General features: G+C 57.4%; 2 protein-coding genes across 8 annotated transcripts; both read right to left on the bottom strand.

The window, feature by feature from the left end:
• Positions 1-44: 44 nt before the first annotated feature.
• On the bottom strand, positions 45-17,428 carry TPST2 (tyrosylprotein sulfotransferase 2). 6 transcript variants are annotated; one of them, XM_050317961.1, is made up of 7 exons: positions 17,366-17,428; positions 9,520-9,579; positions 5,584-6,486; positions 3,589-3,787; positions 1,870-1,920; positions 1,628-1,676; positions 45-852 (listed from the first exon to the last, which is right to left on the bottom strand). In XM_050317961.1, exons 3-6 carry the CDS (start codon positions 6,417-6,419, stop codon positions 1,647-1,649), a joined length of 1,116 nt encoding a protein of 371 aa, XP_050173918.1. In that variant the 5' UTR covers positions 6,420-6,486; positions 9,520-9,579; positions 17,366-17,428; the 3' UTR covers positions 45-852; positions 1,628-1,646. The 6 variants fall into 6 exon arrangements, with proteins under 6 accessions (XP_050173918.1, XP_050173921.1, XP_050173917.1 ...); XM_050317964.1 differs by lacking the exon at positions 17,366-17,428 and adding an exon at positions 15,713-16,431 and having other exon boundaries at positions 45-985; XM_050317960.1 differs by lacking the exon at positions 17,366-17,428 and adding an exon at positions 15,713-16,428.
• Positions 17,429-18,283: 855 nt separating this feature from the next.
• Positions 18,284-22,790, bottom strand: CRYBB1 (crystallin beta B1). Of its 2 annotated transcripts, none has more exons than XM_050317968.1 (5): positions 22,712-22,790; positions 21,914-22,073; positions 20,924-21,042; positions 18,867-19,271; positions 18,284-18,591 (listed from the first exon to the last, which is right to left on the bottom strand). In XM_050317968.1, the coding sequence occupies exons 2-5, from the start codon at positions 22,052-22,054 to the stop codon at positions 18,411-18,413; spliced, it is 846 nt and encodes a 281-aa protein (XP_050173925.1). In that variant the 5' UTR covers positions 22,055-22,073; positions 22,712-22,790; the 3' UTR covers positions 18,284-18,410. The 2 variants fall into 2 exon arrangements, with proteins under 2 accessions (XP_050173925.1, XP_050173926.1); XM_050317969.1 differs by lacking the exon at positions 22,712-22,790 and having other exon boundaries at positions 18,867-19,009; positions 19,139-19,271; positions 21,914-22,074.
• Positions 22,791-23,934: the final 1,144 nt, after the last annotated feature.

The raw sequence follows: 23,934 nt of genomic DNA, 5'->3' as shown, positions 1-23,934 counted from the left end.
GCGGAGCCCGCCCCGTTAAATATTAAATATTGAAACGTTAAATATTAAATATCAAACCAACACTTTAATGGTGTCCGACACCGGGGGGGACGGGGGCCATATATTAACTCTGCAATAGCCTCTGCAGGGTCAGGGAAGGGGTGTGAGGAGGGGGGCACGCGCACCACAAAGGCTCTGCGGGGCCAGGGGGCTATTCCTGACCCCGGGAATTGGGAACAGCAGGGACAGGGCGGCTGTTCCTGACCCTGGGAACAGGGAATGGCAGGACCAGGATGGCTGATCCCAACCGTGGGAATAAGGAACAGCAGGCCCAGGATGACTGTTCACAACCCTGGAATTAGGGAACAGCGAGGCCAAGATAGCCGTTCCCAAGCCCAGGAATACAGAACAGCAGGGCCAGGAGGGCTGTTCCTCACCTTGGGAATAGGGAACAGCAGGCCCAGGGTGGCTGTTCCCAATCCAAGGAATACAGAACAGCAGGACCAGGGTGGCTGTTCCTGACCCCAGGAATACAGAACAGCAGTGCTGGGAGCGCTGTTCCCAGGAACAGGGAACGGCATCACAAGACACTGACACGAGATGTGACGAGTCCTCTGGCCACGGCACACATGGAACGTCCTCCCGCCGTCCCCAAGCCTGGATTCCCACAGCTGCTTTCCCCACGGAGCGCTGGGAGAGGCCGAGGACGTTCCCGCCGTGGAGCATGTTTGGCCTTTGCAAATAAATGCAAATACATTCCTGGAGCGCAGTCATTTGGCAACAGTAGGAGCAAGCAATATGCTTGGAGAACCGATTTCCACGGGCCAGTGCAAACTCTTCCTTCTTGGGCAACAAAAGGCCATTTGCAACGTTCTGGAAGAGAGAAACACAGGGAGAACAGAGGGCAGGATCCCCTTGGGGGCAGGATCTCCTCGGGAACAGGATCCCCTCAGGAGCAGGATCCCACACATCAGCACAGCGGTGACCAACGGATGGTTTAAAGTCCCTGTGACACAAAACACAGCCAGCAAGGAACCAAATCCCAGCCCAGGACATCGGACACACAATTCCTGATCCTCCCTCAGCGCTTCTGATCTTTTTCTAGCCCAAGTGACTGCTTTTACATAGGGATTAGATTTCAAAGGGTCAGTTTTAGTACCAAAAATGACATTTCATGCTTGAGCGCAGAGGGTAGAGAGGGAAAAACATCCAACACGTCAACAGTTGTCTCTGGAGCAGAGGCCCAAGGCAGCGGCTTTGTTTCCCATCATGTTTTCCTTTGTTTTCTATCCCCTTCCTCAGGTCCATGGCACGTCCTTGGAGGCAGCTGGGGAGCAGCTCAGCCCATCCACACATTCCACATCCCGTCCCTGTGCTGCCTGTGGGGGACAGGCAGCAATGACCCTCCCAAGTGGCTGATTCTCATTTGGCTGCTTTAAGCCTGTTCCCAGAGCTCAGGAAGAGAAATCCTGACAAATGGTCCCAGACAGCAGCATTGTTCAGAAGATCTAAGGCAACTGTGAATGATCCTTGGCATCAGGAGCGTGCCTGGAGCCCCAGCTAATCCACAGAAATTACACAAACCAAATGCCAATCCTGGAGCAGCGTGGGCAGATTTGCCCAAATCCCAAAATTAACAGGGTCTTACCTGGAAATCATTAATTTTCTTAGTGAGAGGATGACGTGTTCTGAGTGACCTGAAATAACCCAGAAACAGAAGGGTCAGCTCTGAGCCACCATCTGCAATCCCCAGGACAGGGAGCAGAGACATTCCCTGAGGGAAGGGAGCAGGGACATTTCCAGCCTGCAGACACCCCTAGGAGGAAGCCAGGGACCTGACACCCCAGATTAACCCAAAAACACAACCCCCAGGGCACACCAGACTCTTACCTGCAGGTGACCTTTCAGATTGGCCGGTGTTTTATAATCCCCCTTTAAAACCTGTGGGAAAGAGAACCTGGAGTGACCCTTCTGGGGCAGTGGCTCCATGAGCATCAGCCAGTCCACCCCATTCCGTGTGTCCCACACCTCAGGACACCTGAACCAGGTGGAACACCCTGATGGGGGTTTGATCTACATCATGGGGCCATACTGGGGCAAAAATGGGAGGTTTCATCATTTTTGACTATAAAGACATGGAGCAGGAAACCAACACAAGCAATTCCCAATTCCCCCCTTAGTCTGCGAGTGGGCAATGTTTTGGTTTTACCACCATACCAGTTCTCCAAATTCATCCAAAAAACACTGAAAGGTCCATATCAGAGACCCAGAGTGTCCCTGACCCTGCCCAGGGCAGTTCCCCCTGTGTCCCAGGAGCTCTCAGCAGGCACTAAGGAGCTGTGAGAGACCAGAGTGCTGGGAGCACAGAGCAGTTCCAGGAAAGCTCTTCCCTGCTCCCAGTCAGTGCTGCTACTTCCCTGCCTGCCTACAGCACCCTGGGGACTGGTCCCACCCTGCTCCCACCACCATGACAAAGGACACCTCATCCATGGGCACTGTCCCAGAGAAACAGGGGACTGTAGAGCCCCACCCCAAATATGGGAACCTCCTTCTGCTTCCTAACTGCTGGCTGGGACTGCAGCTCCTTCCCTCCAGTTCTGCTCCAGGGCCATGAGTCAATATTCAAAAAAAAAGGAAAAAATCTGTTGGTTTTGCCCAAAGGCATTCCAAGCCTCCACGTGTGTTCCTGGTGGGAGCATGGGAGCGGCTGTGGAGCTACACACAGACACAGCACAGCTGGAATGTTGTCCCAGGTCCCAGCCAGGGTACAGTGCCCAAAGAAATCATCAGCACACACCAGGAATGCCCACGCTGGGGTTCAGGAGTGGGGCTGGGTCAGGCAGGGACAAGTCAGGATCTGCCACAGCACCACAAACAAACACCACCACAAAACCATCGGCAGCACCGTCGGTGTGAGCCCCGCCAGGCTCCATCTGGAACACACAGCTGGGCTGGAACCACCTCGGGGAACTGTCAGCCATTCCCAGCCTCCCCAGGGAGAAAACTGCACCTCAGATCTTGTGTCCTGGTCTGGACCCCTCACTCCAAGACAGACAATGAGGTGCTGGAGCATGCCCAGAGAAGGGAATGGAGCTGGGAAAGAGTATGGAGCATCAGGAGCGGCTGAGGGAGCTGGGGGGGTTCAGCCTGGAGAAAAGGAGGATCAGGGGTAACCTTCTCACTCTCTGCAAGTCCCTGACAGGAGGGGAGAGCCAGCAGGGGTGGGCGTCAGGCTCTGCTCCCAGGGAACAAGGGACAGGACAAGAGGAAATGGCCTCAAGCTGTGCCAGGAGAGGTTCAGGCTGGACATAAGGAGGAATGTTTTCACAGAAAAGGTTGTCAGGCATTAAAAGGAGCTGCCCAGAGAAGTGGTGGAGTCCCCATCCCTGGAGGTGTCCATGTGGCACTCAAGTGCTTTGGGCTGGGTGACAAGGTGGGGATCAGGCACAGGTTGGACTCGATGATCTTGGAGGTCTTTTCCAGCCTCAGTGATTCTGGGATTCTATGTCTGTTTCCCCCCTGCTCTTTCCTGACCTGGCTCAGCAGCCTCCTCTGCTCCAGAGGGCTCTGTGAGCCCCCGGCTCTGCTCCCCATGGCAGTGACACTCACCCTGTGCGTGTTGTTGACAACCAGGGGGTCGGGATGGCCGTAGTTGGGGGGGTTGGCGTAGGGGTCGTAGCCCAGCCTGGCGAGCATCGGGGCGATGTGGGCCATGTCCTGCAGCACATCCCCCGGGATGTGCCCAATCCATTTAGATAACGCCTCCATGTTCACCGGCTTGATCACCTGGTCTGTGGATCTTTCTATCCTGGGGAAAAAAAAGAAAAAAAAAACCAAACAAAAGACACTAAAGTTGGATTTCACTCAAGTGCTGGGTTCACACAGAACAGCCTCAGCCAGGCTCACTGCCACCTCAACATCGAATCACAGACTGGTTTGGGTAGCAAGGGACCTTAAAGTTCATCCTATCCCACCCTCTACCATGGGCAGGGACACCTTCCGCTAGACCAGGTTGCTCCAAGCCCTGTCCAACCTGGCCTGGAACACTTCCAGGGATGGGGCAGCCAAAGTTTCTCTGGCCACCATGTGCCAGGGCCTCACCACCCTCACAGGGAAAAATTTCTTCCATATATCTGACTTAAATTTCCCCCATTTCAGTTTGAAGCCATTCGCCCTTGTCCTGTCACTACAGTTCCTGATGAACAGTCCCTCTCTGGCTTCCCTCCAGATCCTGGAAGGTGCTATGAGGTCTCCACACAACCTTCTCCTCTCCAGGCTGAACAGCCCCAACATGTCACCTCCAATCCCTGAACACAAACACTCATCACCTGCCAGGCACACCTGGGGCAGAGAGGGGCAGTCCCAGGGCAACCCTGTCCCCTCACAGACCTGCTCTGGGGGAGCACACCCTGGCAGAGCGTTGCACAGCTCCAGAGGTGGGATCCCCCTGTATAGAATCATGAAATCATTAAGACTGGAAAAGCCCTCTAAGATCATCAGTTCCAACTGTTCCACCATCACTGCCAAGGCCACCGCTAACCATGCCCCACATCCACATGTCTTTGAATGCTTCCAGCAATGGTGACTCCACCACTGCCCTGGGCAACCTGCTCCAACGCCTGGACCACTCTGTTCATGAAGAAATTTTCACAAAGATCCAATCTAAACCTCCCCCAGCACAACTTGAGGTGTTTCCTCTAGTCCTAGAGGGGAAATTGATCCTGCACCAGGGTCGGGGTGTTACCAGGACACCTCTCCTTACTACAGGAAAACAATGTAAGACGTGTGGGCTGCAGCACAGATGCACCACAGGGCCTCTATGAAAATCCAAAATCTTATCTGTTTAAGGAACCTGGGCAAAATTTCCGCAGAGCATACAGGGAAGCAGAGCCGGCTGCACACCCACGGCATCCCAGAGCACCGGAGCAGCTGCACATCCCCCTGGCTCCCGCTGCCCTCACCACCGGGGCACCAGCAATTGATACGGAGACTTGGATAATTCCCTTACATGGCTGATTACATTTTGCTAAGCCTGACTTAAGCCTTGCACTTAGAAAAGAAAAAGCATTAAAAGAGGAAAAGAAAGTGGGAGAAGGTAAACACCCCCGGCATACGGAGAGACCAGGAGGGAGTGCTGGGTGTGCCTCCACGGAGCAGGGATTGCTTTGATTCTGCAATACCAGCCCCAGACCTGGCAAGAACTGCTGCTCATCATCACTAGCAGCACAACTAATTGCACTGAGGAGGCATCTGAGGACGGGTAGAGAAAGAGGCATTAAAGAGCTCACGTTTCAGAGCAAGCAGTTCTTTGCAAATTAGAGACTGAAATAATTTCTGCAGTGTCAAGAGAGATTAAACAGTCACCTGCTCCTGAAATCCTTGCTTGACAAGCTGCTCTGTGTAGTACAACAGATTGGGCGCATTAAAGCCATCTCTTACTCAGAAACACAAACCCTATTGCAGTACGACTGATTTGTTGCCCCTTCTGCCCCCAAAAATCACACACAAACACCAGTAACACAACTTTGCCCCCAGTTTTAGTCTTAACCTGATTCACATCATGAAAATGCTCCTTGAAAAGCTGAGGAAGGAGCTGAGACTCACTTGGAAAGTGACACCCCGCCGGGCTTCCCGATGAGCTCCTCATGGTGCAGCACCGTGTCGCTCCAGGAGATGTCCAGGAACTTCATGATGTTGTGCATGGATTGCTCGGGGTGCAGCACCAGCTGCTCGTAGTAGACGGGCAGGCAGCGGGCCCGGCCGACCTCCAGGCACTGGGAGTACATCACCTCGATGGCTTTGTTCCACTTGGTCAGGCAGTCCCGGTAGCTGTTCAGGTCGAAGCCCGCGATGGTCACTTTCCGCGTGATCATGGAGTGCACTGAGGCACGGCCGTCCCGCACCATCAGGAGGAATTTGGAATTGGGGAACAGCCTGGACAGGTACACAGAGGACTTGAGCGTGAAGGGGTCCTTGTTGCACAAGTACCTGGCGGGCTCGCCGTGCTTGGCAATCACTTCCAGGATGAAGGCCTGCATGGCGGCATCCAGGACTTGGTCCGTCACCCCCGCCTCGTCCAGGCGCATCTTCTCCCTCCCGGACTTGGACCAGGCCTGGCGCATGGCCAGCACACGGGGGATGATGCGGGTCTCCTCCCCGCAGCGCACCTCGGGGTGGGCGTCCAGCATGGCCCTCATGAGCGTGGTGCCGCTGCGTGGGACCCCCCCGATGAAGATCAGGGGCATGTCCTTGCTGTAACGGTACTCGACGTGGTTGGCGTCCATCATGACCAGCTCCTCGTTCTCGGGTCTCATCAGCCTGTGCCTCCTCTCGCTCAGGACCTGCTGGCACTCCAGAACCTGATGGGCGAGGTGCAGAGTCACCATCAGGGCGGCCACCGAGCCCAGCACCAGCAGCACCCTCCGCATGGTGACCCGCATCCTGCTCTCCTGGGCACAGGCTGGGGACTTCAGCTCTCAGCTAGCGAGTGTCCAACCCCACGGGCATCTGCAAGAGAAACGGCATGGTCAGAGGAACAGGACCCACACTCCAGTCAAGCATCCAGCCTGGCTCCAGCGGGATGCTGACACCATCCAGGATTTCATCACCTCCTTCACTTATCAGCAACTCCCAGGCTCCGTGCCTTCCACCTGGCAGGTAATTAAAGTCTGTGTCAGTGCACACCCAAAGAGACAATTTCTGTACTGTTTGTGTTCCCAGAAACACAGGTTTACAGCTGGAGCAAAGCTCCAGGAATGTTTTGGAGGGGAGGGGCCATGTATACCCACTGAGTCCTTAAAGAAAAGCTTCACAGAGAGCCTGTCCCATCCCAGATGAAGCCCAAACCCTCCCTGAAGTTATTCCTCCCAAATCCGAGTCAGCACTCCACCACTGCTCACATCTCAGCCACCTGCCTCCTTCCTACAATTTCTTTAGTTTAACCCTGCGGTCAAAAGGGAGGGGGAAACTGAAATAAGAGAAAAACAAACGCCTCTCATGCAAATTTTAAGTGCCTGAGTCAGGAGAAGCCGTTAGAATGAAACACTGAGAAACTCAACCATCTGACAGTGAACAGCCTCACATAGTGTTCAACACCCTGCCCTGCCTCAAGAGACTGACCTGACGGAGAAATCCTTGAAACTTCATCTGGCACGAAGATTCTTTGAGTTTTCCAGGGCTCGGTAGGACATCCAGCAGGAAGGCTGCAGCCTCTGCGAGTGCCCAGCTCTGCTGCCCAGCTCTGCTGCATGCCCAGAGGGACTCCCGGGAAGGCTGGCACCGCTTCCCACTCCCTCCCCCCATCCGCCCCAGTTGCGAGTGCAGGTTTTGCAATCCTCCCCTGGGCTCACCCCGGGATTTCCAGTTCTTTGTGATTATGTGGCTGGGGCGGGAGCTGAATGGAGTGGAAGGAACGGGCCGTCCGTGCATTCTGTTTTGCTGACAGGCCAAAGAACTGCTCCAGAAAAGCATTTCTCTCTTTGGGGAGTCGACTCTCTCCCCAGAGGAGCACATTGCGCAGCGGCCTGTGCAGAGCAGGGAGCAGGCGGGAGAGAGCTCAGAGCCTGGCAGCCTCCTTGCCCCTGCCCTCCCTTCCAAGCACTCGGGGACTTGCTCTGCTCCCCACTTCCAGCCCCTGACATCCCACTCCACTGTTCCCATCCGCCCACTCAGTTTTTATCCACTTCTGCCTGGGCAGAGCCCCTACGCCAGCCCAGGGATGTCCTTCTCCAGCACAGGGACACATTTCCCCAGCCCAGCAGCACAGTAACATCACCACCAAAGCTATTTTTGTGGCTCTTTACTCCCCAGTCCATCTTGGCCAGCTGCTCAGTGACATATCCAGGTTAAACAGTCTCAACTGCATCCCCAGGTCTCAGATAAAAGTCAAGAGTATGTGGCTTTCTTGGGATGTAGATCAGAGGGATACCCAACAGCTCTGGTATTTTTGCAGCACCAAGCAGAGTCAGAGCCATTAACAAGACAAAGTGTTGCTCCTTCCTGCTATCTTAATCTGTTTCAGTCATGTAAATATATTCAAATGTTCACCCCAAAATAATTGCAAATGCCACAAGACCCATTTCAAAGGATGGCAGTAGACTGCAGGATTTAGGGCCAACCGGAATAATTAGGGTGATGCAGACCAAGACAGGCTAATTAGCAGGAAAGGCTGCAGTGTGAAAGGAGACTGGAGCACAGAAGTACTCTGTTCTCCCAAAAAACAGCTGACAGGGAGCAGTTCCCACCGAGATGCTCCAGCAGCTTCATCTGAGCCGCAGAAGGAAAAAAAGGGACTTGCTCATGTGCTCATGTTGAGTGCTCGGGGCTGCAGTACCAGCACCACAAGCAGGACGTGGCCTCAAGCTGTGCCAGGGGAGGTTCAGGTTGGACAGGAGGAGAAATTTCATTATGGAAAGGGTGGTCAAGCACTGGAATGGGCTGCTCAGGGTGGAGTCCCCATCGCTGCACGTATTCAAGGAACGACTGGACGTGGCACTCAGTGCTCTGGTCTGGTTGACAAAGTGGTGATGGGTTACATGTTGGACTTAATGATCCTGAAGGTCTTTTGCAACCTAAATGATTCTGTGTCCCTGGGGACTGTCCTGCCTGTCTGGTGGGCAGGGACACAGCCCCCACCACTCCCACCCAACACCACCAGTGTGGGGAAGCTCTCAATCTGAAGCAGTAGGAAAGGAAGCTGCCCACAGGAGCATGGCTTCTCACCACTGTTGTACTCTGGGACTCTGCCTCTGCTCCTGCATGGCAGCCACAGGCCCTGGGAGGGCTGGAATGGAACAAACTTCTCCAGTGGAATCACCCTGGTGTGCCAGGCAGGCTGAACAATACCCACGAGCGTGTCTGGCAGTGGGCTGGGAGCAACCGCAAACAGCCCAGCTGGTTCTCAACTCTTTGTGCAGATCTCTGCTAAGAATTTCCTAAAATGTATGGGGCTCATTAGTCTGTGAGGGAAGAGGGATGGGTCATTTCCTCCAGAGCAGACACTGTGGTGGAATCATGGCATAATTAGGCGCATAGCTGTCTGATCAAAGACAACCCTTCCAGAGACAACAGTCATTCAGATGCCCAAGATGGCTCTGAGAGCTTCCCACTCCAGCAGGAATTAGGGAGCTCTCAGGGGCTTCTCTGGCACATCATGGCAGGCACTGGAGCAGAAACCAATGTGCCAGCAGCCAACACGAGGCTGAAGCCCCTGAGTGCAGCTCTGACACCACAGGACAGGGAGGGGCTGTGACCCACAGCCAGGGACCCCATCACTGACCAACATCAGAGCAAGGCTGGCACCCACAACATGGGGGAGGATGGGAACCAGCAGGGAAGTGACAGAGGAGTGACAAGAGGTCCTAGAGGCACAGAGCCTTCCCTATTCACATGCTGATGGACCATTAGCATGAACAAGGCTTACACCACTTCCTGTCAGCTTGTGAAGGCAACACAGTATTAATAGGGCACCAGTGCTGGTGTGCACAGATGTGAAACATCCACCCAGCATCCCAAGGGAACCAACAACCCATGTGTGCTTACCTTGCCCCCATAAGGTCATTTTGCTGCTAGCCGAGCTTCATGCTAGAACCTCCAGAAAACCTGATAGGGAAGAGAAGCCATAATGTTGATTTATTTATTGCACACATCTGCTCTCCTCCTTGGCACCTTCCACTCCTGCTCGCAACCTCCCTCCCATCCCTCCCAGGGAAAGGTGGTCCCAGCAAAGCCTTGGCACTAGGAGCTGCCCATGCTGCCAGGAACAGCCCAAGGAACAAAGCTCTCTCCAGCCTCACCGCCCCCCCAAGGGGGCAGCACCAGCCCCTCAGAGCACATGAATCCCTCCAGGTAGGGAACCAAACCCCTGGACACCAGGTTTCCCACAAGGACATGGCACCTGCACCAAAGGGATTGCCCTCTCCCTGGGGAGCCTGTCAGCTGCCTGCAGAGCCTTGGCTGGAGCCATCCCGCAGGCACATCCCAGGGACAGCCCAGGACACTGCGCTGCAGCAGAGCACCCCGAGGGGCCGGGACACGGCGGGACGGGGGGAGTGTCACTCTGCTTCAAGGATCACAGAGGGTGCACAGGACGCTGGCTTGTCATAGGGCTGCTGCCACTTGGCCCTTCCCAGTCAGCTACATGACAGTGTCCCAGCCTTGGAGGATGTTTTTGAGAACATTTCAAGGACAGACACTAATTGCTATTCCAGACACCCAAGTCTCCTCCTCTCCTGCCATCGAGTGTCACTGGCCCCTCTGCTTCAACACTAAAGAGAAACCAGAGGGAAACTCCACCCAGCATGAACTTTGGGAGGCCTCATCCGCAGTGCACATGCTGCCCTTCTTCCCTGCCAGGCTTCCTGCTCAACTCTGTCCTGGCCTCCACGGACCGTGGGATTTCAGCTCTGGACAAGGCTGCATGCCCACAGAGCAGCAGCTGTATCCCTGGATGCACTTCTGCAGTGCCACAAATGCTCTGGATCAGGGAACAGCAGCAGTTTAACAGCCCGCCCTGAGCCACCCCGCTCCGGAAACAGCTCCAGCTCCTGCCCGTGCACAGGCACACACAGGCACACGGACACGCACTCGCTTGCTGACTTCCTTCCTGACACTTTACAGGGTGTCACTGCCGGCCGGGCTCCGGCACCAAGCTCTGAGCAACCACAGCCCCATGACCCAGCACCTGCGGTGGGAACGGGTAAACCACTGGCAGAGCCGGGAACAGCCCCGTGCGCCAGCATCGCTGGGCCCAGCACCACCTGCAGTGATGAAACAACATCGGCCCCATTTTTTGAAGTGTTACAAACAACACCAGAAACAGTGTCTATGAGAAGCTCCATATGATCAGAAGCTGCATTTTTCTTTAAAACATTCCCAGAAATGATTGTCACTAACTGCAGCTTCCCCAGAAAGACGTAGGTGTGGCCTGGAAAATTTGAGCTCAATTTGTTGGTGCTTAATAAAAGGATGAGGAACTGCAGACGCCTTTGTGGCGGAACAGCAGCAGGAACTGTGGTCAGCAACAAATGTCCTAATATATCCAACTCGCATCTTTACAAATCAGCAATATTTAATTACTTAATTAATAGTCTACAGTTCATTTACAAAAATAAACACAGCTTGCCTGAGGACAACTGCTTCATGACAACCTGAGCTCAAGCCCAACCCTATCACTGCCAGTGGTGGCTGTGACAGCAGCCCTTTTCCTCCTGGTCCTTCCCAGTGGCAACTCCTAAGGCGCTTTCCAAAACACCTGATGACTCCCAAGTACCTCCCTTAGCAGAACAGGGATACTCCCATCCTGCTTGGAGTAGACAGCAGTAAACAGCAGAGCGGTCAAGCCTCCAGGAGGCAAAAGCTGGGAAGAGCTGTTGGGGGCTGAGGGCGTGGAGCAGGAAGGGACAGGCTGCTGGCACTGCTGGCACAGAGACACACGGGGTCTCTCTCCATCTCAGTTTCCAAGCAGCCCAAACAAAAGCTGACCAACAAATTTCAAAGCATTCACCCACACTGACGAGCAGCCCCAGGACACAGCGAGCTCGGGGCAGCCCTGATCCCTGCCGGGCGCCCACGGAGGCACCGCGGGGGCGGCTGCGGTCGCTGAGTGCAGCGTCAGCCCCATTGCACAACCTCCAACTCGTGCTCATCCACCCTAGCACGGCATGGATCTGGACTGATCCCACGGGACAGCCATCTGGAGCAAGCAGGGGCCAACCTGCCCACCCCGCTTGATGCTGCAGCAGTGGAACAGGGGCTCTGCACCCACCTCTGCTGCAGGTGAGCCACAGCTTGAGCCTCAGAGCCACTTTGATGTGCATAAAATTAAGCTGCAGCACTCAAAAAACACCCCCACAACAACAAAAGGAGCTGCTTTCAGCCACCACGTAGAGAAAGTAGCACCACCAACAGCAGGACAGGTTTGGTGACTAAAGCTGAAACTGCACTGCAGGTCATGAACCCAGAACATCCACCAGAACCAGAGGCCAATCCCAGTAAAAACCCTGGGCGCTTAGAGCACTTCAGTGTTCTGTGTCCCTTGGAAAATCCCCAAATAGCACTAACAGCACTGTGGTTTGCATTTGCACCGCCAACAAAAACTGTAAAATTCAAAGAAATCCCAAATAAAAATGTAAGAAACAGTCAAAAGTCTGCAAGAATAAGTGTTCAAGCACCCAAATCACATGGAGGGTGCTCCATCTGCATCTTAGCACCCAACTGGCTCGGGGGAGAAGGGGGAATTTATTCTCACTGCTGGATACCTGGAAAAATAAACCAGCAGAATCTGATGCTCCGAGGATTAAGGCAGTGTGTGCCAGTTTCAAATACCAGCTTTCTCACCTGAAAAAGCCTGAGAGGTGAGAGCCCTGAGCCACACCACGCATTCCAGCTGAGCACCCCAGCACTCTATCCCGGAGAGCCTGGCCAGGGATACAGCACAGTGCACCAGCTGGCTCCAACAGGCTCTAAATCACATCAGCAAAGAATCCACAGACATTTCACAGCACAAACGGACGGCTGGTTTATCGCCTCAAGGCTGTTATGATTAGCAAAACATTTTATTATCCTGCTCAATGCTACAGTGTTCCTCAAACAATAAAAATCCCACCAATTTACAGGATCTTTCCTCTGCCTGCCCCTCGTTCCAAGCACAGTGATGGCATTTTATGGTCCGGCGATGGAAACCGCAGCATCCACCCTGCCAACCCCGTACGGCAGCGGCCCTCGGCCCAAAGTGGCTGATTAATTATGAAACGCCCAAAGTGAAAGCTGCTGGCAGGAGTTGGGCATGGAGGCACTACCCAGCACCTGGCTCCATGCCCCCCATGCCCCAGCAAGGCTCCAGTAAAGCTGGGGAGAAGGGGCTCGACACGTCCCCCCTTGCCTCAAGGAGCAGGATGGGGAGGTTCCAGCTGCTGCTGGAAGGACCAAGCCGAGTGAGGGGGAACAGGAGGGGAAGGGAGAGCCCCCTACTCCATGTCACGGGCTGTGAGGGATGGGGACTGGAGCAGGAGGGGTGTCTGTGACCCCCCAGCGACGATGGAGCCACCAATCAGCTCCGTCTCCACATCGGAAGTGCCTGTGCTGAAAGAGGACACGAGCTCTGTGCTTTGGAGGGAGCTCCTGACTTTTAATCAACCCACAGAGCTTCACCTTTCCTTAATTACTCTGCAGTTGCTGCCTCAGGGGGACAAAGGCAAAGCCAGCGCAGGTGTCACTGCTGGGACTGTGACAAAGAGACGCTCCCTCTCTGGCTCCCCTTGTGCCCTGACCAGGAGCCCACTGTCCTGCTCCCCGCTCAGAGCTGGATGAGGGTGCTCTTGGGAGACACGGAGTTGTCCTCCTGTTCCTCTTGCCCACAGAAGTTGTGGATGCCCCAGCCCTGGAAGTGTTCAAGGCTAGGGTGGATGGAGCTCTGAGCAACCTGGTCTAGTGGAAGGTGTCCCTGGCCATGGCAGAGGGTTGGAACTAGAAGATCTTCAAGGTCGCTTCCAACCCAAACCATTCCATAACTCTGTGATGATTCTATGAGCCCTCCTCATGCCTCTGACCAGGTCCCTCCAACTCCCACCCCAAGCCCAGGGTATGACCCGGGGATACCCAAAGGAGAGAGGCACAGGGCAAAGGGAACTGGAGGTTGCAGCCCCATGTTCACTCACCATGCCCAATGCAAACACAACTCTTCCCTCTCAAAACTGCACAAAGATTCCCTGTGGGAATGTGGGTGGTCAGAGCCCGCTATACAATAGGGAGAAAGAGAAGTCAGAGGAACTACTAGAAAAAACAGCAAGTATCTTCAAAAAATATTTTCCTAATCCACAGGCCAAACCCTAAGTCTCAACAAGCTCTATTCTTGCACACACAAGGATCAGGATTTGCAAATAAAAAGTTGTTTCTGCAAGAGAAACCCCAAAACCTCAAATTTGCTTAAGAAACAAAATCAAAGTGTTTTATTTCCCCATGCAGCAGCAGCAGCAGCAGCCCCAGGACTGGAAGCACTGCCTGAGGGGAGGGCAGGGTGGACAGACGGGCGCTGCTCACCACAGGCAGTGAAGGGAGACAGGACACTGCTGCAGCTCATCAGTGTCAGCCCCTCTGCTCATCCTTGTCCCATTTCCTGCAGCTCAAGGCCTCAGGAACCCTGGGCATGGACCAGCCTCAGGATCTCCACTGTGGCCTAGATGGCCCTGGCACAATGGATGCCATAAGGGCAAGCATTTGGCATTTCCACAAAGCCAGAAACTTTGGGAAGCACCAGCACCCCAAGCCCACATGCTGGCATAGCCCCAGCAAGGACAGGAAATGAACCTCACCAAGCCCCAGCATGGGAGAAGCCCTTGTGAAACCATGGAAGGAAGAAACAGAACCGGGTCCTTCCGAGACTGCGTGGCTGCTGACCGTCAGCCAAACCACCCTGCACGGCACATCCGAGTGCCTTCCTGTCTGCAGGAGCCCAGCTGCGAGCCCTGGTCCTCTGCTGCCACTTGCATCTGCAAATGCTGGACCACCAAGGCCTTGTGCTCGCTGCCCTTCCCCTGCTCAGTGCCCTTCCCTTGGATGCCACCTGGCCCCGCTGGCCCGCAGCCAGCTGTGAGCACAGCTGCCAGGGGTGCCGGCTGCTCTCCCACCCCCCTTGCAGCTCAGCCACTGCCAGGAACAGCCGCTCGCACCGCAGGATCCATCCCAGCACCGAGCAGGAACAGGAGCACGGGAAAAACCCCGGCTGCTTCCCCTGCCCCACCAGAGCAGCCTGCGGGCTGCAGCGGCTCCGGAGCTAGAAAACCCACGGCCACTTGTCCATGGAGAAGCATCTGGATGCTGCAACCACCTGTGGAGTCCCCGGTCTCAGTTTGGGGTCACTGGCCTGGGAATGCGCGATGGGAACCAGCCACTTGCTTCACTTCCGAGCACTGCGGGTTGAGCAATCCCCTGCTGCTGTTCTTGTTTGCTGTCCCTGTGAGGGGACAAAAGGCTCCTCAGCAGGGCCAGCCCCAGCACACCCTCCTGCCTGCACCGTGAGGCCAGCACAGGACGGACTGGAGACGAAAAGAGGGAAAAAAAGCATTGTTCGCCTTGAGACAGGATTTCTTTGAGAGAATTGCTGCAGAACTGGAGGCAGACAGGGGTTTAGAACCGCAGAACTAGAGGTTTGAACAACGTTGTGAACCAAAGCAGGCTGACAACACCATGGCAAGCTTCTCCCGTGTTCCGCACGCTCACTGCCTGCAGACTCCAAAGGGGAACAGGCCTGGCCGAGGCACGAGGCTGAGGTTCCTCAAGGCATCACAAATTCATCAGAAGGCACATCTGTAGGGTGCCAAATAAAACCACCTGCTGGGGTTTGTTTTCTCTCTCCAAAAATCTTCTTGACAGTCCCTGCATTTTAACAGCGCTCCTGCCATCCCACACATCCCTGAAGGCTCAGCGTATCCGTAATGCAAACTGCCTCTGGAAAAATCTCCTTAAAATAGTGACAGAAATTACTAATACAGTTTGTAAAACCTACAGGCAGAGGATGGCAGTGGCCTGAGCCTGCCTGTCCTGGTGAGTCCATCTCTGTCCTGCGGAGACCCCATGGCAGCTCCCACCCCCTGGCCTGGCACATCTCACCAGCATGGAGGGCACAACTTGCACTTATCCCCCACAGTGATGCCCCCCAATGCAGAGCAATGCTGGGAAGGACCCACATGGTCCCCAGCTCAGCTGCTGCCCCCCACTGTGTGAGCCCCCCACAGACCCTCAGCTCCCTGTGGGAACCACAGCACGGCTGCTCCTGCCGCGCCTCACGCAGCACCAGCTGCCACCAGGCACAGGATGGCAAACCCCGCTCGCAGGAACCTGCGTTGGCACTTGACAGCTCCCCACGAGCACGCTGCACCGCTCCCAGAAAAGCAACGGCAAATTTGGAAACCTGTTAGCACCAATCATTCTGAGATCTGCGCTCACCCGTGCTCAGTGCCCAAGCAGGAGGGAGCAGCACCGCTGTGCCGAGCAGGGACTCGCCACCCCACAGTGCGCTCATGCAGCTGGCAGGGTGGCTCTGACTGGCAAAGGGAGGAAAGTTAAGGGGTTTCTAGTTGTGAGATGTTTTTTGGACACAGCCTGAGAGTGCAAACAAACACAGCAAAGGACAGAGCAAAGGTCTGTGTGATGCAAACCACCCCCTGCCCGTGGAGGACATTGGCCCAGCTCATGCTGCCCACCCTGGGACACACTGTCAACAGTGTTGGGATGGTAACTCCAGCCATGAGTCCCGAGGAACTTGAGCTTGCTATGGACACAGCGTGGATGTCACATCCCTGCCAAGGACGCAGCCAAGGACAATGTCAGTGTTTTGGGTGGGCTGCAAGGTGCCAACGCAGCCGCTCGGGCACCCACCTGCAACCCTTTTGCCAACGGATCTGCACCCCACAGCCACCCTGGCCTCAGCACTGCAAACACCTCCCGTGCCAGCAGCAGAGGTTGATGCTAACCAAGACCCGAAGGTGCAGGTTCCCCTCGACACTCACCTGTCCAGGTGAATGCAGTACAGGCCACCACACTCACCCTGGCAGGGGACGGCAGTGCTGACCCCAGTTCATCTCTGGACACCTGGATGGACAGACAGTCACTGCCTGTGGGTGCCCTCCTGTACAGTGATGCTTGGGTTATGTGGGGCATAGCCTGGTGCTGGGCTGCCAGAGGGGTGCCAGGGGAGCAGGGGCATGGGGAGTGGGTGCCCAATAGCAGGAATGAGGGGAGAAAGGCACAAGGAGCACCCTGTGCTGAGCATCCTGTGCCACCTGCCACATATCTGCACCGTGCACCGAGAACACTGCAGCACCCTCAGCATATCCTGCACTGCACAGAGCGTACCCTGCACCCAGCACCACCCTGTGAACCCAGCACTGAGCATCCTGCTCCCAGCACCCAGCACCACCCTGTGAACCCAGCATGGAACACCCTGCACCGGGCACTCCTCTGTGTACCCAGCACCGAGCACCCGTCCGTGAACTCAGCACCGAACACCCCGCACCACTCTGAGCATCCCGCACTGAGCACCCTGCACTGCTCGGAGCATCGAGCTCCGCTCCGCGTACCCAGCACCGAGCATCCTGCACGGGGCACCCTGCACCGTTCTGAGCACCCAGTACGGAGCACCGAGCACGGCTCTGTGCACCCGCGTACGCCCCGCACTGCGCACCGAGCGTGCCCCGCCGCTCCGCCACCCACCGAGCCCCGAGCCCTGCCCGCGAAGCCCGCACCTCCCGCCGGTGCCGGGTGCCGCGCACCGCCCGCCGCGCAGCCCCGCCGCTGTCACCTGCCGGCCGGGGTGACACACAGGGTGCCCGGGCGGGGCCGATCCTCCGCTCCCCGGTGCCCCCCCTGTGCCCCCCCCACCCCGACTCACCGGGGCCGCCGCCGGCCCGGAGCGGCGCGAGACGCGGCGACGTCACGCGCACGAGGGGCCGGGATCCCCGCGCGCCGCACCGCGCGTGCGCCGCGCGCCCCCGGGCACCGGGCGGCACCGGGAGCGCGCGGGCGGGTGCGCGCGTGTGTGTCTGTGCGCGCGTGCCCGGGGCACGCGGGCGGCACGCAGGCGCGCGGGCCCGGTCCCGCACCGGTGCCGGTAACGGCCCTGGCCCCTCAGTTGTCCCGGGGGTCCCGGGCCCGGGAGCGCCTCGGACCGCGCTGTCCGCAGCTGCGCCGTCACCCCCGGCCCCGGTGCTGCTGCCTGTGCCAGCGCTGCCGTCACTGCTATCGCTGTAATTAATCACCGCCGTCGCTAATGAGCGGCGTGGGAGCGCAGGAAAACGCCACCCGAGGTGCCCGGACGGGATGGGAAAAGGGGAATGAGGCCGAGGAAGCGCCCGGTGCGGAGGGACAGCGTCCGAGGGGAATAAAAACTCATTGAGAGTGAGTTGGTCTTTGATTGACTGCAGATACGGCTGTTAATTAGTGCCCAGGTGGATCGCACCGGCGGGCCCGCAGCCCCCCGTCCGGCAGGCACGGACGGAGCCCAGAGCTCTCCATGGTCCGACCGTTCTGGAAGTGCCCTGAGTCCCCCCAGCCGAGACGATCCCCACGGGAGCTGGTGGGGTCCGGTTGAGGAGCCTCCTGCCCTTTCCCGAACGCCTCCTTTCCTCCACATGGAGAGTCTCCCCTGTCCCAGCCCCAGTGTGGGGAGCAATTCCCTTGGGAAAACCACCCTAGACCGTGTCCCACCCAGCTCCAGCACAGGACTGGCATGGGCCGAAGGCAGTGTGTCCCGCGGCCGCGCTCATGCACCACCGACCCCCGAGCAGCTCTAGTCTTCTGTTTTTTTTAATTTGCCTCACAAGGTAGAGTACATCCAGGGAATGTGCAATGTACAAGGAAAGTGCTGGGCAGGCGAGCACGAGGGGAGGCGGGGGTGCCCCACGGGGCCCGGGACTCGTAGCTAGCAGGCGGCACGCTCAGTCAGAGGGCGCGTCGGGGGTGACAAAGGTGCCCTTCTGGTCCCACTGCATGTCCCGGATGCGGCGGATGGACTGGATCTGGGGCTGGAAGGCAGACCACTCGTTCCAGTGTCGGAAGTCTCCGGTCTCAAAGAGGTACTGGTATCCTCTGTAGCCAGGGTACTGGTACCCGACCCAGCTGCAGGGAAAACAAACACAGGTGACCTAAGCGGGCTTGGCTGTTACAGGCAGCAGTGCTGCAGCCAGCACATGCTCAAGGAGCCAGCAGAGGCCCCCACCTCCTTGCACTGGGCACAACCCTGGGTGGTGGGCCACACCACCAGATACAGCCACGTGGTGCTTTCTGGCTGCCTGAGAGCCCCATGTGGGTGCTCAGAGCAGTGGCAGTGGGTCGGGGCACAAGGGAGGACAGGAAACCTGGTACAAGGCAGCTGCCACTGCAGCTTGGCTTACGTTCCACTGGGCACCTGCACGCTGCCCACACGGTCGCAGAAACCATAAGCCCAGAGGCTGGGCACATCATCCTCCTGGATTTCCATCTTGTTGCCCTTGAAGTCAGCAGACTCGTAGAGGGAGATTTTGTGGTCCTCAGCCTCCTGGGGAAGACAGAGGGAAGGTGCCAGCTCGCATGGCTGAAGCCCTGGAGCTGCTGCAGCAAGGCACCAAGCGGCACAGTCCAGCCCTGGGCAGACCCCAGCAGGTGCTTCCTGCTCCCAAGGACTCACCATTTTGATGGGACGCATGGACATGAAGCAGTCGCTCCGGTAGCTGCTGGACCAGGTGTCCCAGCGAGGGTACTCTCCCTTCTCCAGGATGAACATCTCCCCACGCATGTTGGCCTGCTCGTAGGCCACCCAGCTGGGGAGAGGAGTGGGCAAACGGCAGGTCAGATGCCACCCTGCAGCTCCCCTCCAGCTCCACCAGCCTGTGGGATGCCGGAGGGGACTCCAGCACCCAAAAAGGCTGTGGGTGCCAGGAGTAGCCCCACCACCCTGCTCCCACCTTTCTCCCAGCCCACGCACTGTGGTCTGTGCAGAGCCGGTGCCGATGTGAAGCAGAGGTGTGGGCTCCCGGCTGGAAGCTCAGTGGTGTGTGTGTCCAAACCTGCAGCTGCACCCCTTCCTCAGCTGGGGAGCAGTGGGACCCCCAGGCAGCTGCACACCACAGAGTCATCTCAGGACTCTGTTTTCCCTCCCGCACCCCCAGGCCTGGGCTGCCCGGGCTGTCTAATCCTGGCACGCTCTCACGCCTCACTGCACCAGCGTCAGCCAGCGCTGGCACCCGGCCCACTGCTGGGGCACAGGGCTTGCTCAGCTGCAATGTCACCTCTTCAGCAGTACCACGAGGTGCTGCAGTGCTGTGAATGTCATGGGCCTGGGGCTTCAGAAGCCCCCAGCACCACAACAGATCCATATTTGCTGCTTCCCATTTCCCTGCAAAACAGGGCAAATGCCAACAGGTGTTTTCCGCAGGCAGGAGACATTGAGGTACCCCAAGCAGCATGTCCTCACACTGACTTCTAAGGCTCAGCTTGGTTGATTTTGCTTTTGTCTTTCCCTAAGCACATTTTTAGGCACAGAATCTCACAAGTGACTCTCAAGAAGCCTCCACGGGCCCCAATGATACCTAAGTTCTCTGTTCCTCCAGTTTAACCCTTTATATCTAGTGCAGCTTCTCAGATGGCACACCTGAGCTCCTTCCAGGCTTCTCTGTCCCCCTTTCATTTCAGGAAGAGTTGAATATTCTGGGTTCCTAATAAAAACTTCATTGGTGCTACATGGTGTCATTCAAGGTGACCACAGGTCACTGTCCTGATCCCTCAGGGCCGGTGTCAGGGCATGCTGTGTCCTGTGCATCCTGTCCAAAATCCTTCTAGCCCCCCTGCCTTCCCAGCACACCATTTCCAGCCAGGCACAGTACAGAAGGATGCTCTTTCAACATGGAGATCATCTGTCTGTTCAGTTATCTGCTTTGGGGATCGTTTATGTCCATGCCTGTGTCAACCGTTCCCACAGCTTTCAGACCTGCCCAGCCCTGTTGTCGCTACTCAGCTGCCTGGGTGCAGGCAGGCATGTGAGGCTGCCTGCCTATCCCTGCCTGTCCTTGCCCACTCCAGCCTTGTCTCCATGATGGCCCAGACCACTAGCCCAGTCCAAGGCTCCCACCTCATTTCACCTTGGCTTCTGTAAGATCTGCAGGTCCCTTGCATTCCATGGACAGCTCCAGGTGTCCAGGTGGACACCTTTCTTCGTCATTTGGCTTTGTCTCTGGTGCCCTTTGCTTTGTAGGTGGCCCTGGCATCCTTCCCACCCACCCTGGCCCTCTTGCCCCCTTGAAGGAGATCTGGGACCCCCACCCTGCTCCTCTGCTGGCCCTCCATCGCTCTGCCCCTGCTGCAGGGAAATGACCCTGCACATCCCACTGTGCCCAGGGCTGCCCCCAGGGCTGTGTCCCTGCCCCCTTGGGACATCCCCAGGGACATAGGTCCCTCTTTGGCTGGGGTCACTTACGGTCCAGAGATGACAATGACGCTGCGCACCCGGTCGAAGCCGCGGTCGCTCAGGTTCAGGCACTCAGCGGTGAACTCCATCTGCCTGCCCTGGAAGTTCTCCTGGTCAAAGACGACGATCTGGGGGTACAAGGAAGGGGTCAGATGGGGACAGCCATGGTCAGGGAGAGTAGGGTGGTGCTGTGTGTCCCTGCATGACTCTGCATGCACGAGCCCACTGCCCCAAGTGTCCTCCTCGTCTCTCCGAGCCTTCCTGCAGCTTTTCAGCTCTGGTGCCCAGGCAAGCCAAGCTGGGCTCGGTATTTGAGCAGCTCTGTCCCAGCAAGGACTGATCATGGGAAGGTCCCTCCTGACAGCTGTCCCTGATCCAAGATGGCCTCATCCAGCTCCCATTTTTGATGCTGCAAAGCCACATCTCCCTGTGCCAGTGCCCAGGTTGCTGGGAAGGAGCTGCTTCTTCCGGAGCTGCATCCATGCCATGGCCTTCGCTACCTGGCATATGCACATTGTCACCACAGTCCTTGCATCACTCACCCCTCATCCCCAGCCCTGCAGCAGCGCCTCGGTGGCATTCTGCCCTAGAATTGCTGCAGCATTTCAGTGCTGGCCCTGTCACCCACAGTGTCCCCTCCACCTTCCCTGAGCACCACAGGATCCCTGCATGCGGAGGGTGACCAAAGGGAGCAGCTGGCAGCAGCCAGTCCTGATGCCACAACCCAGGGAAGAGCATTTCCAAAGCCTGTGGTCCCCAATGGTCATTGATGAGCTGTCCCGACCAAGGGACTCCCAGAGTGTCCCTCCTGCAGCAGCTGCCCAAATCCTGTGCCCGTGCCAGAGGCACAGAGCAGGGAGCGATGGTGGCACCTGCACTCACGTCCTGCTCTGGGAGGGAGGGTCCTTCCCTCTGGGATGATCTCCTCCTGCCCCAGAGATGCTGCCACTGGCTGCAGCCCTGGAGCGTGTCCTGCATGTGGGGAGCTGCAGGGCTTACCCTGAAGGCTTCCGGGGAGGGCTCCTCGCCCTTGCTGTTTGCGACAGGAGCAGGATCGAGGGATGGAGTTGGCGCAGGAACTGCCTTCTCCTTCTCCTCTGCAGCCTGTCCGGGAGCAGCGGGTTTCGTGGTCTCAGACATCGCGGTGGTGGGCTCAAGTCTGTGACAGGGCACCAGCAGGTTAGAGGGAGGCATGGATATGGGCACCCACCACCCGCCCCAGGAATGGTCACATTGGGATGGGGGCTCTCAATAGGGTGGGTAGCCAGGGCCAGGAGAGAAGCCACTGGAAGGTTCTCCAGCAGGTATAGGCAGGGGATTCCCCTTCACCAGGAGGATTGCAGGAGGTCTTGGTGTCCACAATCTCCTTCTGTGGTCAGGAGATCTCTACCACTGCAGAAGTCCTACCACTGTGGGGGTGCCCAGGGTAGCCCCCAGCTCTGGTGTCCAGGCAATCCCTACTCTCTCTGGCCAGGCTGGGGCCTGACACTGTGCCGGGCACTGGGGCCATCTCTCACGGGGTGCGCCTGGGAGCCCAGGGAGCATGGGGGCAGCATGTGAGGGGTGGGAAGAGGGACAGCCCTGGTCTGCTGAGGCCCTGCAGCAGGCACCCTGCTGTGGCCCTGCAGGTGAGTGTCACCAGCAGCTCCCTACGGAGAGGAGGGCAGTGGGGTGCTGAGCACCGAGGTGCTCCCAGACACGATAACCACAGCGGTGGCCATGGCTTAGACCCTGCATTTCCCTCTCCCCACCTCGGGTCCGGCTGCAGCCCGGTGCCCGGGGACTTTGTCCTCTTACCTGGGCAGCTGCTGCTTCTTGTTGGAGTGAGCGGGCTTGTGTTTCGGGGCGCCGCGAGGCCCCCACTTTATAGCCTGGCAAGGGCAGACCCCCGGGCGGGCGCACAAAGGAACTGCCAGCTCATCAGTGTCTGCGCGGCCGCCCAGTCATCACATCCTGCAAAGCGCTGGGCGAGCTGGAAGCCTCTCCCCGGCCCCGTGCCCAGCCGCTGAACCCAGCACTTTCCTTTGTGCCCGCGGCACAACAGAAGACCTGACCGTGCCACTTTGCAGCGAGCGGCGGCACCCGCTACCCCGTGTGCGGCCGCCCCGGCAGGGCATATATAGCCCTGGCACGGCCAGGCCAGCGTCGGCACCGGCACCGGCACAGGCACACGGCCCTCCCCTGCCCACCGCCCCTGGCACCGGGCTCGCACGGACACCCCGCTCCAGTGCTACCGCTGCCCGCAACCCCACAGTGCCCAGCCTGCAGCCACGCTGTGCCGGTTTCACCCCTCCAAACACTGAACCTCTTGCTCTGAACATCACTCTGTGCCCATAAGCGCCTGCAGCACTGCCCTGAAGGTGCCAGAAAGTGAGACCTGAGTGTCCTGAAATGCTTCAGGAGCTGATTCTTTTCTCAACGATGTGTAATTGAAGCTGACACTTTCTGAACCATCTGAGTGCCTGAAAATGGTGTTTGTTCTCTGCTGGGAATGTCACTGCTCACTGGCAGGGCTGTTCTCTTGCTTTTTAGCCCATTTCCCCCATGCTGTGCTCACCATGTTACCACCCCTAGATCTGCCACCACCACATCTATGGTGCCAAACCCCACACAGTGTTTTGGGGCATCAGCTCTGTCTGACTGGCACAGGAGAAGGGTTGCAGGGTGGCTGGATGGGGACATGCCAGCACTGGGCTCTGTGGCATCTCAGCCTGAGGTGCCACTTCTCCTGCACCCCATGGCACCCTGGGGGGACCTTCCTCTGAGTCCCTCTGAGCCTCTGATCAGATTGTCTCCCTGTTTGCCTGCTGTGATCCTGTTCATCCTGTAAACACCTGCACACTCCTTTGCAACACCCCCAGCTTCCCGCAGCATCCAGCACCACAGCTCCTGGGCAGTACCTCACCCGAGGATGTGCGGTCAGAGAGCTCAGAGCCCCGTGTTTTGCCCTCATCTTTTGTTCCCCTCATATGTCAGCTATCAGCAGTGGGATCCAGTTGTGCCCTCTGGGCTATTACTCA

Source organism: Myiozetetes cayanensis, unplaced genomic scaffold (genome assembly GCF_022539395.1).
Source record: "Myiozetetes cayanensis isolate MyiCay16 unplaced genomic scaffold, myiCay2020 scf21, whole genome shotgun sequence".
NCBI lineage: Eukaryota > Metazoa > Chordata > Aves > Passeriformes > Tyrannidae > Myiozetetes > Myiozetetes cayanensis.
Note: the sequence above shows the minus strand (reverse complement) of the source record. Positions and strands in the feature narration are given on the sequence as shown.

Coding starts and splice junctions, on each gene's coding strand:
- TPST2 (XM_050317961.1), bottom strand. CDS start 6,419: ATGCGGGTCACCATGCGGAGGGTGCTGCTGGTGCTGGGCTCGGTGGCC. Junction 3,788..5,583: donor GGCGGGGTGTCACTTTCCAA/GTGAGTCTCAGC, acceptor TTTTTTCCCCAG/GATAGAAAGATCCACAGACC. Junction 1,921..3,588: donor TTGTCAACAACACGCACAGG/GTGAGTGTCACT, acceptor TCTTTCCCACAG/GTTTTAAAGGGGGATTATAA.
- CRYBB1 (XM_050317968.1), bottom strand. CDS start 22,054: ATGTCTGAGACCACGAAACCCGCTGCTCCCGGACAGGCTGCAGAGGAG. Junction 21,043..21,913: donor CCTCCCCGGAAGCCTTCAGG/GTAAGCCCTGCA, acceptor TTGTACCCCCAG/ATCGTCGTCTTTGACCAGGA. Junction 19,272..20,923: donor GTCATTGTCATCTCTGGACC/GTAAGTGACCCC, acceptor TCCTCTCCCCAG/CTGGGTGGCCTACGAGCAGG.